The sequence below is a fragment of the Cyprinodon variegatus genome, unplaced genomic scaffold (assembly GCF_000732505.1).
Source record: "Cyprinodon variegatus isolate N-32 unplaced genomic scaffold, C_variegatus-1.0 Scaffold282, whole genome shotgun sequence".
Classification (NCBI taxonomy): domain Eukaryota; kingdom Metazoa; phylum Chordata; class Actinopteri; order Cyprinodontiformes; family Cyprinodontidae; genus Cyprinodon; species Cyprinodon variegatus.
The window spans coordinates 566,050-580,225 of record NW_015150735.1 but is presented as its reverse complement, the minus strand read 5'-3'; the positions used below and the strand labels follow the sequence as shown (position 1 = coordinate 580,225).

The following is a 14,176-nucleotide window of genomic DNA, read 5'->3' as shown; positions in this document are numbered from 1 at the left end:
AATATCCGAAATCAGATATTTGATAGAAATAGAGCAGAAAGCAAACGAATTTACCGTATTTTCACGACCATAGTGCGCACCGTACTAAAAGGCGCAGTCTCAGTTATGTGTGCCATTACTGTATTTAACACACACATAAGGCGCAGAGGATTATAGGGCGCGCGTTTTATATACAGGTAGATGTCCTCTACTACGTTTAAATACCTCTACTGCTTATTTAAAAATAGAGCGGGAGCAAAACTGAGTATGTTTGTGCTTTATTCATGTATTTATTACAAAGTATTAATCAAACCTGGGAGCTGGCCATGAGACAGACACATTGCTGATGACACAGAGCGCTGTGATCACTCCTCTGAAACAATTATTAAATTAACTTAAAATGCAGAAATCTGCCGGCATAATATGTTGGCTTTTATTATCCTGGTGCCTGCAGTTTAGATTATTTAGATGAAAAACACCTACCAGCTGCTGTGGTGAACCGGGAGGAGGCGACCCGGCCAGAGGCTGCTGTTGAATAGGATTCCTACTCATTGCGCACTGCTGGTATGTGGGTGTCTGAGCGGCTCCGACAGAACTAATATTAGAAGGCTACTTTATTCCAACTGATCACAGCAAATATAGCTGCAAGGCAAAGAAAGGATAGAGTAGCTCCGCCCAACGGACTATAGGGCGCGCCGCACATTTTGAGGGAAAAAAAGGACGTTTATATGCGCCTTATAGTCGCGAAAATACAGTAGTTAATATTGTCAAGAAGTTCCTGAAGTGCCTCTGTTGAGACTGATTTACTTTTGTACAGTGAGGAAAATAAAGTGTTTGATGCTCTACTATTGTGCAAGTTCTCCCACTTAGAAATCATGGAGGGGTCTGAAATTGTCATCGTAGGTGCATGTCCACTGTGAGAGACAGAATCTTAAAAGAAATCAAAAAATTATAATGTATGACTTTTAGCTATTTATCTGTATGATCCAACTGCAAATAATTATTTGAACACCTAAGAAAACCAATGTTAATATTTGGCACAGCAGGCTTTGTTTGCTTTTACAGATGTCAAATGTTTCCTGTAGTTTTTCAGGAGGTTTGCACCCACTGCAGGAGGGATTTGGGGATTTATTTTCCTCACTGTATTTATTTTATTTAAGTTTTTATAGTTTAAATGTGGTGTTAAACACAGCTGAACTTGTCATTATGATTTTCTTTCTCAATGAGGTTTTTGACGTTACTAAAGAACAGCTCTTTGTAAACCAGATCCTGCCAACTAAGATGTCGTACACCGCCAACCTAAAGAACGTCATGAGTATGGAAGGAGGCCAGCAGAGCTCTGAGAACCAGATCATGGGGGAGCAGGAGATGGAGACCTCCAAACCAGGCCCTTCACCACATGACCTGGCTGCCCAGCTGAAGAGCAGCCTGCTGGCTGAGATCGGCCTCACAGAGAGCGACGGTCCTCCTCTTCCGTCCTTCAGGTAAACTTCCTTCATGAGCAAATCTAATTAAATTGTTTTCTTTTATGGGAAAAAAACTCTTCAGAATCTGTCTTTTCCTCTTCCAGACCTCAGTGCAGTTTTATGGGGATGATGATTTCACACGACATGCTGCTCGGCCGCTGGCGCCTCTCACTTGAGCTCTTTGGTCGTGTCTTCATGGAGGATGTAGGAGCTGAGCCTGGATCGGTACGTTCCATATTACTTCATACAACCAATTTAAAGGAACACTCATTTATTGAATTAATTGAATTAAAGTGGAGGTTTAATGGCATTTTAAATTCTCTCCTCAGATTCTCACAGAGCTGGGTGGCTTCGAGGTCAAGGAATCCAAGTTCAGACGGGAGATGGAGAAGCTGAGAAACCTTCAGTCTCGAGACCTGGCCCTGGAGGTGGACCGCGACAGAGACCAGCTAATACAGCAGACCATGCGTCAGCTGAACGCCCACTTCGGCAGGCGGTGCACGACCACACCCATGGCTGTGCACCGAGTGAAGGTCACCTTCAAAGATGAGCCAGGAGAGGGCAGCGGCGTGGCTCGCAGCTTCTACACGGCCATCGCTCTGGCCCTGCTCTCCAACGATAAGCTGCCCAACCTGGACTGTGTTCAGAGTGTCAGCAAGGGCATGCAGGCCAGCAGTACGTGTCATCACGATTACAATTCAAGTATGACAATACATAGAAACTATTGCATATTATAGAACATGATCATTCTTGGATAGATGGTGCTTCAGTCATGCTGAAAATACTTGATTGCAACATTATTTTTCATCCATGTTCCAACCAAAGTGTAAAACACTCATGTGTTTTTTTGTCTGTCTGGCTGCGTTTGTCTCCCGCAGATCTGATGCAACGTTTGAGAAACAGAGACAGAGAAAGAGAGCGGAGAAGTGGAGGACTTCGAGCGGGATCTCGGAGAGACCGAGACAGGTAAACTTTACTTCCACTGATCAGCATCGGCTTCTCCGGCTGAAAGAAATGGAGATGAACCAATGTTGGTTGGTATCATCATATAGAGAACCTGTCTGTCTGTGGAAGGAGGCCAGCAGAGCCTTATTAATAAATAATTATGTGTCATTAATTTATTTAAACCAGAAATAAGTACGTAATTGATTATACAGCCCTCAGTTAAATATATAGACTTAATTTCAAGAAGTTAAGGTAATTATTTCATTTTCCTGTGCTAGGGGACACCATGGATTCATTTAAAGTTGTAGGGAAATCATATTTATATGTCAAATCATTCTGGCTTAAACATGTATATAAATGTAATCTTTATCTGAGGATATTGTCCCAAAATTTAGAAAATTCCCCCCCCAAAAAACAAAAAAAAATCGTGTCTTAAAATCTGTGTCTTTTCCCCTTATCTTCTGCAGGCCAGTTAGTTATACGTCAGCCTGAACACCTAAATTTGGCCAATCATATATCAACGGTCATCTGTCAATCACATTTTTTCGGTCAGCATCTTGATTCATATGTCGCAGCTAATATACGCAACAGTTGAAATAAAAATCATTTCCTTTCCCATTGAGTTCCGTCCCAGTGTTCTCAGGGATGGACGTCTGTGTCTTCAGCAGGCGTAGAGCTACCAGAACTGGCAGCGTTGCGAGGCAAGGGCTCAAACATGTACGGCTGTAAGCCTTCTACACCAAACCAAGCTTCTGCCGCCCTGGCGTCCTCTTCCACAACATCTTCGTCCCCGCTTTCCTCCTCTAAATAAAAAATGTATGATGGAGGAGACTCATCCATGACCTCCGACACTAAACTCTCCTCCTCTTGCATGTTTCCTCTGTCCATAGCGTTCCTTAACTTTTCGTTTCTAAGTCACCAATCTAGTGCACTTCCTCACTAGGGGTGGAACGGTTCACAAAATCCACGGTTCGGTTCGATTCACGGTTTCTGGTCACGGTTTTCGGTTCGGTTCGATACATGTTGATTGTTACACCGAAATCCCATAAGAATTTATGGAATTAATGAAAAAATCCCCCAAAAAATAATGGATTGTAATTTTAAATGATCCGTGGAACCCTGGATCATTTCCGTATGTTTTGCTGCTTTGAATTTAATCATCTCGCGCATGCTCTCTACCATCTCCAAGGGACGGAGGCTGTAGGCTTTGCTTTGAGCAGCCGGTCTGGAGCGCAGCGGAGCGGAGCGCTGACGGAGTATGTGGGATTTCGGGGTTAGTATGACATGTTGGTCATGTTGCTGTTAGCATAAACAAAACGTGTTGCACAATGCTTGCACACTGTTGCACTTTTATCCACAACTTTCTTTCCGCCGTCATCGTAGGTCACTATAAATGCAAAGTGGTCCCATACAGCAGACCTATAAAGTGCTGCTGGCGCGTCTTCCAACTCCTGTTCTTTCCCACTCGCCATACCCACACAATTCTCCACAACAACTGATTTTTTTCTGCTACACCCGGCTAAGCTGCTTCGTTTTTTCTTCTTGTTTACTACTGGTGGTTGGCTTTGGTCGCAGTACCGCCACCTCCTGCTCTGGAGTGTAATCGCTTCGCCTATGAGAAAAAGGAGCAGCGCATGAACTGAACGAAACACACGCGAACCGAACCGAGACAGTCGAACCGAACGGTTCTGACGGTTTTCATAAATCGCCCCATCCCTATTCCTCACCACCTCAGCCGTATCTAGATCCACAGCTAGTTTATGATTGTCCCGCTTTCGTTGTGGCGTGGAATAACATAGCGCAGACCATGCTTCAATATTGGGCATAAATAAAAAAATATGTGCGACAAGCTCACTGCACACACACACACACAGGATAACCAGCCCTGAAGATCTAAAGATAAGCGTCGTCGTCTGGTCAGACCCTTTAACTCAGTGAAAAGGTGGAGTCAGATTTAAAAAAATATGTTAGGTTCATGGAGGGGACTTCCCTGGGAGCTGCAGGGGAGTGGGCTGCCTTTCAGCTGTAATGTCACTGCTGCTTTGTCCTCTTTTTCTTCATTAAGATGCAACCGTTTGTTTTTTTCCTTCAACAGGGATTCTAGAAGGCAGCTCTCTATAGATACCAGGCCATTCAGGCCTTCCTCTGAGGGTAACCCCAGCGACGAGCCCGACCCTCTGCCTGCACACAGACAGGCTCTTGGAGAGCGCCTTTACCCACGAGTTCATGCAATGCAGCCGGTAATAAACCACCGACCTTATGGACTGAAGAGATTTTATACCTTTTGCACTCATTTCCGTGATTGATGGGATTTTTCTTCAACCACACTAATGTTAGTGATGCTTCTATCATCAGGCATTTGCCAGTAAAATCACGGGAATGTTGCTGGAGCTGTCTCCTGCTCAGCTGCTGCTGCTCCTGGCCAGCGAGGATTCCCTGCGAGCCAGGGTGGAGGAAGCCATGGAGCTTCTCATCGCACACGGAAGGTAAACCCACCTAACCGGTGGCGTGACGTGAACTAGTGGGTCGGCCCTGACTGCAAACCCACAGGAGATGTATGCTGCTAGGATTTTTAATAAATGGGTTCTTGTTTAGGGAAAATGGAGCGGACAGCATCCTGGATCTGGGTCTCCCTGAAGCTTCTGAAAAAGCACAGGTCGGTCATTTGTTTTCTTCTTTCTTTTTTTAAGATTTAAGTATTTTAGGTGAAAAAAAAAAACTATATTTTTGATTAACTTGGTGTTTCTTCCTTTGCTTTGTAATTTTGTTATGTGGTAACAGCAGCAGGATAACCGTAAGCGGCATGGTTCAACACGCAGCGTCGTCGACATGGAGTTGGACGACCCAGACGACGGCGATGACAACGCTCCTCTTTTCTACCAACCCGGCAAGCGAGGCTTCTACTCCCCTCGACCGGGTAAAAACACAGAAGCCAGGCTGAACTGTTTCAGGAATATCGGGAGGTGAGAAAAAGGAAACAATCCAACTAGCATTACTGCAGAGGTATTACTTTATTATTAAAGTTTAAAATGAGCCACGGCTTTAATTTCTCTGCAGAATATTGGGGCTCTGCTTGCTGCAGAACGAACTCTGTCCGATCACACTGACGAGACACGTGATCAAAGTGTTGCTTGGCAGAAAGGTAAAACATCTTTTTGTTATGTGTTTGCAGCTGATGCAAATCGGCTTCTTCAAACAAGGTTCTCTGTTTCTGCAGGTGAACTGGCATGACTTTGCCTTCTTTGACCCGGTCATGTACGAGAGCTTGAGGCAGCTGATCCGCCACTCGCAGACGGGTGAAGCAGACGCCGTGTTTGCCGCCATGGATCTGGCCTTCGCTATTGACCTGTGCAAGGAGGAAGGAGCTGGACAGGTATTAGACTCTGCTGCTGCTCTTTTTTGGGTTTAATGCTCATGTTTTATTGGAACAACAGAGATAAAACACATCATCATCATGGTCATCATCACCTATAGATGGCTGCCCACACAGCCATCTTGATTTGAGTGTGGGCATTTCCAGTCTGGGCATTGAAACTAGGAATGGAAAGTTAAAGATTTAAACGATTGCTGGAAAATTGCGAGGTTAGAATCTGTTCCGATCAATGACTGGTTCACGATGCCCAGCACTAGTCTCATATGACACAACGTCCACATCCTGTCTTTCACCTTGTCTATGTTCACACTGCAGGCCTTGATGCTCAATTCTGTTTTTTTTTGTTTTGTTTTTGTGAAATCCTATTCTTTTTGGTTGCCATTCACATTTCCAAATATATGCGACTTATGTGATCTCCTGTTTGAACTGCAGTCAGACAACGCAGGTGTCCCCCATGCACAGTAAAGGACGCATTGACATCAGAAGCAAGCGTGCTCTGTATTTACGGAGGGTAACATGGATCGTAGTGCCGGAGCGCATCTAGTGATCTTTCCCAACCATAAAAACTCAATCTTTCCAAGATCGTTAAACATAAATACTGCTCTCGGCATCATCGTCTGCCATGGTTGTTGTTTTTCTTGCCGCTTCTTTAGCAAGACCCAGTGACATTTTTCGGTTACTGATGGCGTTCAGGTCGGATAAATGCGACCTGGCCGTTCAGACACAGGTTCCATTTGAAAAGATCAGATTGGTATCGGATTCAGGACCACATAGCCAAGTGGCCTGGGTCAGATTGGAGAAAATCGGATCTGTGTTTTTCAGACTGTCATGAAAAGACCAGATCCAGGTCACATATGGGCAACAAAAATCGGATTTGGGTCACTTCAGGCTGCAGTGTCAAAGTAGCCCTAGTGTTTTTGACACAGTTCACATCAATATCTGAGGCACAGGGGGCTTAAACAGTTGATAATATCTGAGTTGGGCTGGAGACTGTGTTGGGACAGTGAAATTTATTATTATTTTTTTAAATTGTTCTATGAATTGATCTTTTCGAAAAGATTCAGAATTGAGAAACCCCTTTTTTTTTTTTTTTTTTTTAACGCAGCCCTAGTTAAGCGCATTAAAACCTCTCTCCAGCAGAGCGTTTACAGATGGAGTTCTTTCCCCTTGCTGGTTGCTTGTGTACAATGGCAGATGCAACTGAGAGAGTGGCTTGGCTTTATTCACTTTGCTTTGTGAGAGAAAAAAAAAAATCGTTTTTAAGATGTTTTGATCAATTTATAAACTTTTTTCCAACAGTTCTGTAAACACAAAAAGTGGATTAGTGCATTCTCACTTTTCCTTCTACATAAAAAAAACCCATTCTCTTCTCCCTTTTATTGTAAAGATGTTACTGACAGCTACCCTGTCAGCTCCCTCATCTACTTCTCTCTACAAAAACACTTTCAGCTCTTTCTCTTTACTATCAAATACTCAGGATTTATTTAATTTCACTGATAAATCTGCAGGTGCTCCTTCAGGAGTATAGTGTGTCGGGTAGCGGCAAAAATCAATCACAATTCAGTCTAAATATGTATTATCAGTTGAAAATAATGTTTTGTGTAAAAACAGAAAATGGCTGACATTTAATCCATGAATTCTGTTTGTTAAATTCTCAATCATTTAAATGAATTGTTTTCTTTCTGTGTTGTCCAGGTCGAGCTTCTGTCTGGTGGCGTCAACATGCCAGTGACTCCGCACAACGTCTACGAGTATGTGAGGAAATACGCGGAGCACCGAATGCTGGTGGTGGCTGAGCAGCCTCTCCATGTAAGCCCAACACCAAAGCTAGCTTTGAAATCCATGTTTTGGTTGGACAGCTAATTAAGGTTGTTCCATTTACCGAAATCTTAACTTGAGTTTGTTTTTGTTTTCCTTCTGAAGGCGATGAGGAAAGGCTTGCTGGATGTTCTTCCTAAAAACGCCCTGGAGGACCTGACGGCCGAAGACTTCAGGCTGCTGGTTAACGGCTGTGGAGAAGTCAACGTTCAGATGCTGATCAGCTTCACTTCTTTCAACGATGAATCAGGTCTATTTCTCAAAGCGCTGCATAGTAAACCTGATTCCCGTTTGATTACCTACTTTTACATTTTCTTTTGTACCATTTCATCTTCCAGGGGAAAACGCAGATAAACTTCTCCAGTTTAAACGATGGTTTTGGTCCATAGTAGAAAAGATGAGCATGACCGAGAGGCAGGATCTGGTAAGTTCTTCGTTTTCTAAATGAAAAGTGATTAGAAGCTTTAATGTGCTCAACTATGGAGGGTGACAAGTGCCACAATACAATAGGTAAATTATTATTATTTATTCATTAAAATCATTAAGTCATTAAATTATTATTATTTTCAAATTAAGGCCTTAATAGGCATTAAAATTCATCAAATGTGATTACCATGGGATTTAAAATGCTTTATTTAAAAAATTTTAAAAAATTATAAAAACAATTTCGTCAGATATATTATACCGCAATATATTTGCGCGGAAATTGGAGTTAAAAATGTACTTATTCAGGGTTTATACAGGAATGATTATTATTAAAACTGGAAATAAATACAGATTTTTATTAAATAAATCTATAATTAGTTATATGGGCCTCAGTTAAATATATAGAATTTATTTTAAGAAGTGAGGATTATTTCATGTTGCTGTGCTAAGACACACCATGGATTAATTTAAAATGTCACATATGCATTAAAGCAGGGGTCTTTAACGTTTTCCAGGCCAAGGACCCTCAAACTGATGGTGAGATGGAGCGGGGACCCCTTAATTATATATGTTATGAAATTTCTTTATATCAAACTGGTCCTATAGTCACTCTATTACAGATGGAGTCATGTAACGAAAGTAATTTGGCCCTGGGATTATTAAAGTATTTCTGATTCCTGGTTGATGGGACAGGTGTTGTGAATGAAACTGTGCCCAGCTTGAAAGAGCTCCTGTGTGTCTTTGAATGTGTGCATTGATGACTGAAAGACATCTTCTGCCTCCATTTATCTGTTTACTACAGTGTGTTGAATTCATGTTAATGTGGATTTAAAGACATTTCAATTAGTGGAAAAAATTGCAGGGGGAATATATATATATATATAAAAAAAAGTCTAATCAACCAAAACTTTTGCGACCCCCATGCAGTACCTCTGTGGACCCCCTAGGGGTCGCAGACCCCCTGTTGAAGACCTCTGCATTAAAGGCAAAGTGGTGGGACTAGATCCTTCTTTATAGAAACGTCTGATTCTTTGTTTCTTACTGGTTTTCACACTAATGTCAACATTTCATTTGAAAAGTTGTAAATACATTTCTAAAATGTGTTGCCAATTATTAACGGCAGATAGGATGAGCGATTTCAGCCTCTATATACATAATTAGGTCTCAAATGTTAATGAGGGATTGAGAGCTGCCATCAGTCACTTGGCGGGACTAACTGTGATTCTGCTGAAGTTTGTGACCACACCACGCTCTCTCATAAGTTTATTAGATAGATTTCAGACCAAAGTAGGGTTATGGAGATTAGATTTGCTGTAAATAATTTGCAGCATATTTTTAAAGTTATTTCAGCTTTTTCTTGTGATAACATCGACTTTGAGAAGAAAAAAAAAAGGACGAAGTTCTTTTCTTGCTCAGTTAGAAGCAGCAAATCAGACATCCGGGTTTCTGTTTGTCGCTTTAGTCCCGCCTACTTGACTTTGATGGATCTGTTCAAATTAATGCATGGTGTGGTTCAGTGCAGGAACATGAATTTATTAAATCATTAAATGATTTATTTATTTTACTTTCTATTTAGCAGATTTTACTTTCATTTTCCGCTCAGACTGAGCCTGGTTCTGCTGGAGGTTTCTTCCTGTTAAAAGGGAGTTTTTCCTCTCCACTGTCGCTACAAGCATGCTTAGTGTGAGGGATTGCCTTCCAGCCAATAAATCAATGCAATCAGCTGGTTTTCCTTAGATAAAAAATGTTGAATCAATTTCACTGTATGATCTGGTGAATAGTAAGGGCCTTGAAATGACATGTTGTGAATTGCCACTATAGAAATAAACTGAATTCAATTGTGTATTTTTTCCTCTTTTAATGCATAAAAAAATGATTTCATAAGGTATTTATTTATTGAATTGTGGTACTTTGCCTTTTTCTGATGTATTAGGGATTCAGTGGGAGCTTTACATTTTCTTTGCTGAGATACTAAATGATAATTTTCTCTGTTTTATTTGAAAAACTTAATGAAATGATTGAAATTTCTTTATCTCTATGGGGATAAAGACGATAAAGAGCTCATAGTTGGACCAATTTGCTTAAATATATTTCTGTAGCATGAGGAAGCCCTGCAGAAAGCAGCAGATTTAGATGAGATCATTGCATCCATCTCAGCTGCTTTGATAGCCCTGGAGCTGGGTCAAGCTGGCTTTTTCCCATTTTTAGTGTTGTTTGATCTTTGCAGTGGATTTTTCACTGATTCATATTTTTACCTTATTTGGGGAAAAAAGCAAAGAAAAAAGAAAATACACTTGACACACAATATGTCTACCACAAAGACTCTCGGTTCACAAGCAATATCCAAAGTCCACATTAACATAAGCTTAACTATTGTTATCCTAAAGTCTGAAAATCAGTCTGATTTAATAACTTATTTGTTGCTCCTCAGGTGTACTTCTGGACATCCAGCCCCTCTCTGCCTGCCAGCGAAGAGGGCTTCCAGCCAATGCCCTCCATCACCATCAGGCCTCCAGACGACCAGCACCTCCCCACAGCCAATACCTGCATCTCGCGTCTCTACGTGCCACTCTACTCCTCAAAACAGATCCTTAAACAGAAACTCCTGCTAGCCATTAAGACCAAGAACTTTGGTTTTGTGTAGAGTTTCAAGTTAAAGTGTTGGAATAAAAAGGAAGGTTTACTGTTTAATATTTACCTAGTTCCATTTTTGTAGATTCATTTTTTTGTCCAGTTTTAAGAGATTGAACATATGGTCTCTGTCTCCCCATGAGTTAATATTTGTTTGTGTTGTGAACACAAACTGCATCTTTTTATTTTGATTTTTATAGTTTTCTGTTTTTCTTTTGTGGTAATGAAGAGGTCCATAACATTCCTGCAATGGCATTGTAAAATGTAAAGCCCACCGCTCTGTTCTATTGGCTTAAACCTCTGCTTCCCATGAACTGGGTTTGCCAGGAAGCTGTCAGCCGAAGATCCTAGCCAAAGATGACAGCAGTAGACTTATTATTAAAAGACAAACATACGCACTGTGGTTACCATTATTTTTTCCTTCCCTGTGAAAGTACTATCTCTGACAGATCACTGCTGCCTTTGAGGAAAGTTTTTTTTTCTTGTACAGGGGGAGTAGGGAATTTCAAAATAAACTTGGATGTAAATAAGTTGTCTTGTTTTTGTTTTGTTTCACAACTTAAACTTTGCTTTCAGATAATCTTTTCCTGATTTAATCACCCTATGTAATTTGATTCTGACTTAGATTTTTTTTGTATGCCACAAGATTATCTATTTTTAATATATCCTTTAAAACGTACTGGTTATAAGTGTTTAAAACTAATAAATCATAATGCATGAATATTCCACCGGTAAAATGTTAACCAATATAGACATGTTAGACATCTTTGGAAAGCTTAGATTCTCCACAATTCAACAACCAAGTTCATTTTATGGACATAGTGAGCACCAGAGCACAATTAAAGATATAGCAGCTTGTCAAAATGTAAACATGACAAAGGAGCCACAACAAGTAAGGATGTCTTTATTACTGCTGTTCAAAAAAGACCTTTTATTTTCGAGAATAAAAAAACAACTTGGAGTGATGTTCGAACTGATGCAGCTTGGGTTGTTTTACTCACCCAAATTCCATGTAGATATTCAGAAACTAGAAGGTGTTTGCTTTCAAATTATATATCATACATGTGATTTGGGCTTACTAAGTTATTTGCTTTTCCATTTGGGTATGCAAAATAGGCGAGAATTTCCCAAAATATATGAACATATCTTAAGAAAAAACTAAAAATTCCAGGCTTCGGCCAATCAGGTGGTTTCAGAGTCCCTTTCAGGGGCTGTTAGGGCGGTTTCTTTAACTATCTGGTTAGGCGATCAAAACATTTTAAGAAACAAGAAATATTTTGATTCAACCACGTAAATCTAAGACTTGTCTCTTTTAAAGCTTTAAAAAATAATTATAATGAAACCATCAGACACGTCATTAATCCGTATTGGGGGAGCGGTATCCGACTGCTAGGAACTGTAACTAGATGAATGTTAAATTTCCATACCGCCTTGAACGTCACATTTTTCCTCCAGTCATAACGGAGCCATATGAGGTGAACTCGCTGCACGCGCGGTCACATTAGAAATATTGGGCTGCCCAGATTAACGCTACATCATCCAATAATGATAACCGTTGGTTAACCAGCTAGTTAGCTCATAGTTTGTCCTATCACTCTGTTGGAGGGTTGGTGCGTCAGCATTGTACCTATCTTTACCGATGCGACTGAACGATGGTTTCATTGTTCGCCATAATGTCGGGGCCGTTCCGTTATTTTTAGCTAGCATCGCCTGCTAGCTGAGCGCGTGCAGCGTGAAAAATCCGTCCGTAGTGTGAATTAAAGAGGGATGGAGCAGTGGCAGGACGCGGCCTCTCAGCAGCTCCGGTTGCTCACCGGTCGCCTGAACGGACTGCTGACCAAAGGCCTGCAGTGGCTCCATTCCGAATTCGGTGTGGATCTGGGGCTGAAGCCTGAGCTAATTCCGCCATGGATAATCCTCCTTGCGGCGTGCAGCGGGCTGCTGCTGATCATCGCCCTGTGGGCCTCGCTCTGTCGGACTATATTCAGGAAGCGCCCCGCTTCCAGTACTCTGGACGATGGTGTTGAAGGAAAACCGGGAGCCAACAAGCCGCTAAAGGCAGAAGAACCGAAGAAAAAGAAGAAGAAGGCGGAAAAGGTCGGTAAATGGTGGTAAACCCGCGGTGTTAGCAAGGCTAGTTTGACAGGCTAACACCGCTGTGACAGTTGGCTAACACTGTGGCTAGCCTCTAGCTGGGGGGGTAGGCTATATATATATGCGTGGGTTATGAGTATTATCGACTGGATGTCAATTAATAGTTTTTAACGGTTTTATTCACATCCTTATGCTTTGGATATATTCTTAGAAAGCCCAGCCGAATGGGAGAGCGGTGGCTGAAGCACAGGAAGGAGCCACAGCGTGTGAGGAGAGAGTGCCACATCAGCAGCCACCCCCACCACCAAAGACTGACAAGATTGCAGAGGTAAATCTGGATGGGAGGATTTCTTCTTCAGAGATTAAATCTTATAGCTTTATATCTATAGCTCTGGAAATCCCAGAGGGATAGCTGGCAGAAATATGCTTTTATCTGAATGAGGTTCAGTTCATTGATTTATGAACCATTTTAGAGATTCTAACCTTAGACTTTTCTACGCTCTTCAGAATAAAATCTTTGACATAGTGTCTCATTTCTTTGTTCTTTTATAACAGGGCTCAAACAATTAATTGGATTAATCGATTATTGAAATAATCAATTCAATTCAGTTTATTTCTATATCGCCAACTCGCAACACATGTCATCTCAAGGCACTTTACAGTTCAACCAGATCACACAGTCAAATTGATTCAGAGTTTTCTATCTAAGGAAAACCAGTTGATTGCATCCACTCTTTGACTCAAAGGCAATCCCTCACACTAAGCATGCTTGTAGCGAAAGTGGAGAGGAAAAACTCCCTTTTAACAGGAAGAAACCTTCAGGGGAACCAGGCTTAGTGTGAGCGGCCATCTGCTGAGGCCGACTGGAGATCAAGGAGATACAGAGATACAGAAAGCAGCTGTAAAAGGTGGCCCCGTCCAGGAAACACACAGCCAGGCAGATGAGCTCCCAGCCAACTCCCATGTTAGAGGATAAAAGAGAGCACATCCAGTTAGTCACAGTCAGAGAAACAGGACTACATTGAAAAACAGGCTAATCTTGAACATCTATGAACAAAGGAGTTGATGGCAGCAGCACAGCTGATATTTCTCTCCAGGATGGAGTCACATTCAAACAGGAAAAGTAGAGGCAAAGCTACTATGAGGAAAAAGCAGAGAGAGCAGAATGAGATTGAACTAACAGATTCTGCAGAATGTGAGAATAGTGACAGAATGAGGAAAAAGGGGTCCCTATGTCCTCCAGCAGTCTAAGCCTATAGCAGCATAACTACAGAGAGAGCTCAGGATAACCTGAGCCACTCTAAGTATAAGTTTTATCAAAAAAGGAAAGTTTTAAGCCTAGTCTTAAAAGTAGACAGGGTGTCTGCCTCACAGACTAAAACTGGTAGTTGGTTCCACAGGAGAGGAGCCTGATAACTAAAAGATCTGCCTCCCATTCTACTTT

The 14,176-nt window shown here is 41.6% G+C and overlaps 2 protein-coding genes across 9 annotated transcripts in view; both read left to right on the top strand.

Annotated features, from left to right (window-relative positions):
- ubr5 (ubiquitin protein ligase E3 component n-recognin 5) overlaps nt 1-11,182 on the top strand; it is a 60,475-nt gene extending 49,293 nt beyond the window's left edge. For 3 of the 7 annotated variants that reach the window (XM_015383341.1, XM_015383345.1, XM_015383344.1), the window contains exons 45-58: nt 1,246-1,463; nt 1,550-1,670; nt 1,775-2,147; nt 2,324-2,411; nt 4,486-4,630; nt 4,746-4,876; nt 4,986-5,046; nt 5,172-5,353; nt 5,448-5,532; nt 5,608-5,763; nt 7,459-7,572; nt 7,687-7,831; nt 7,920-8,005; nt 10,439-10,651. In XM_015383341.1, the coding sequence (XP_015238827.1) occupies nt 1,246-1,463; nt 1,550-1,670; nt 1,775-2,147; nt 2,324-2,411; nt 4,486-4,630; nt 4,746-4,876; nt 4,986-5,046; nt 5,172-5,353; nt 5,448-5,532; nt 5,608-5,763; nt 7,459-7,572; nt 7,687-7,831; nt 7,920-8,005; nt 10,439-10,651 (2,118 nt within the window). Of the gene's footprint in view, nt 1-1,245; nt 1,464-1,549; nt 1,671-1,774; nt 2,148-2,323; nt 2,412-4,485; nt 4,631-4,745; nt 4,877-4,985; nt 5,047-5,171; nt 5,354-5,447; nt 5,533-5,607; nt 5,764-7,458; nt 7,573-7,686; nt 7,832-7,919; nt 8,006-10,438 lie in introns of all 7 variants that reach the window. The other 4 variants (XM_015383339.1, XM_015383342.1, XM_015383340.1 and 1 more) reach the window with 4 other exon arrangements.
- A 915-nt stretch (nt 11,183-12,097) lies between these two features.
- The window catches only part of LOC107090141 (protein LYRIC-like), an 11,878-nt gene continuing 9,799 nt past the window's right edge, over nt 12,098-14,176 (top strand). The window contains exons 1-2 of one of the 2 annotated variants that reach the window (XM_015383354.1): nt 12,098-12,735; nt 12,944-13,060. In XM_015383354.1, the coding sequence (XP_015238840.1) occupies nt 12,406-12,735; nt 12,944-13,060 (447 nt within the window). In that variant the 5' untranslated portion in view covers nt 12,098-12,405. The remainder of the gene's footprint in view (nt 12,736-12,943; nt 13,061-14,176) is intronic. The other variant, XM_015383353.1, reaches the window with a different exon arrangement.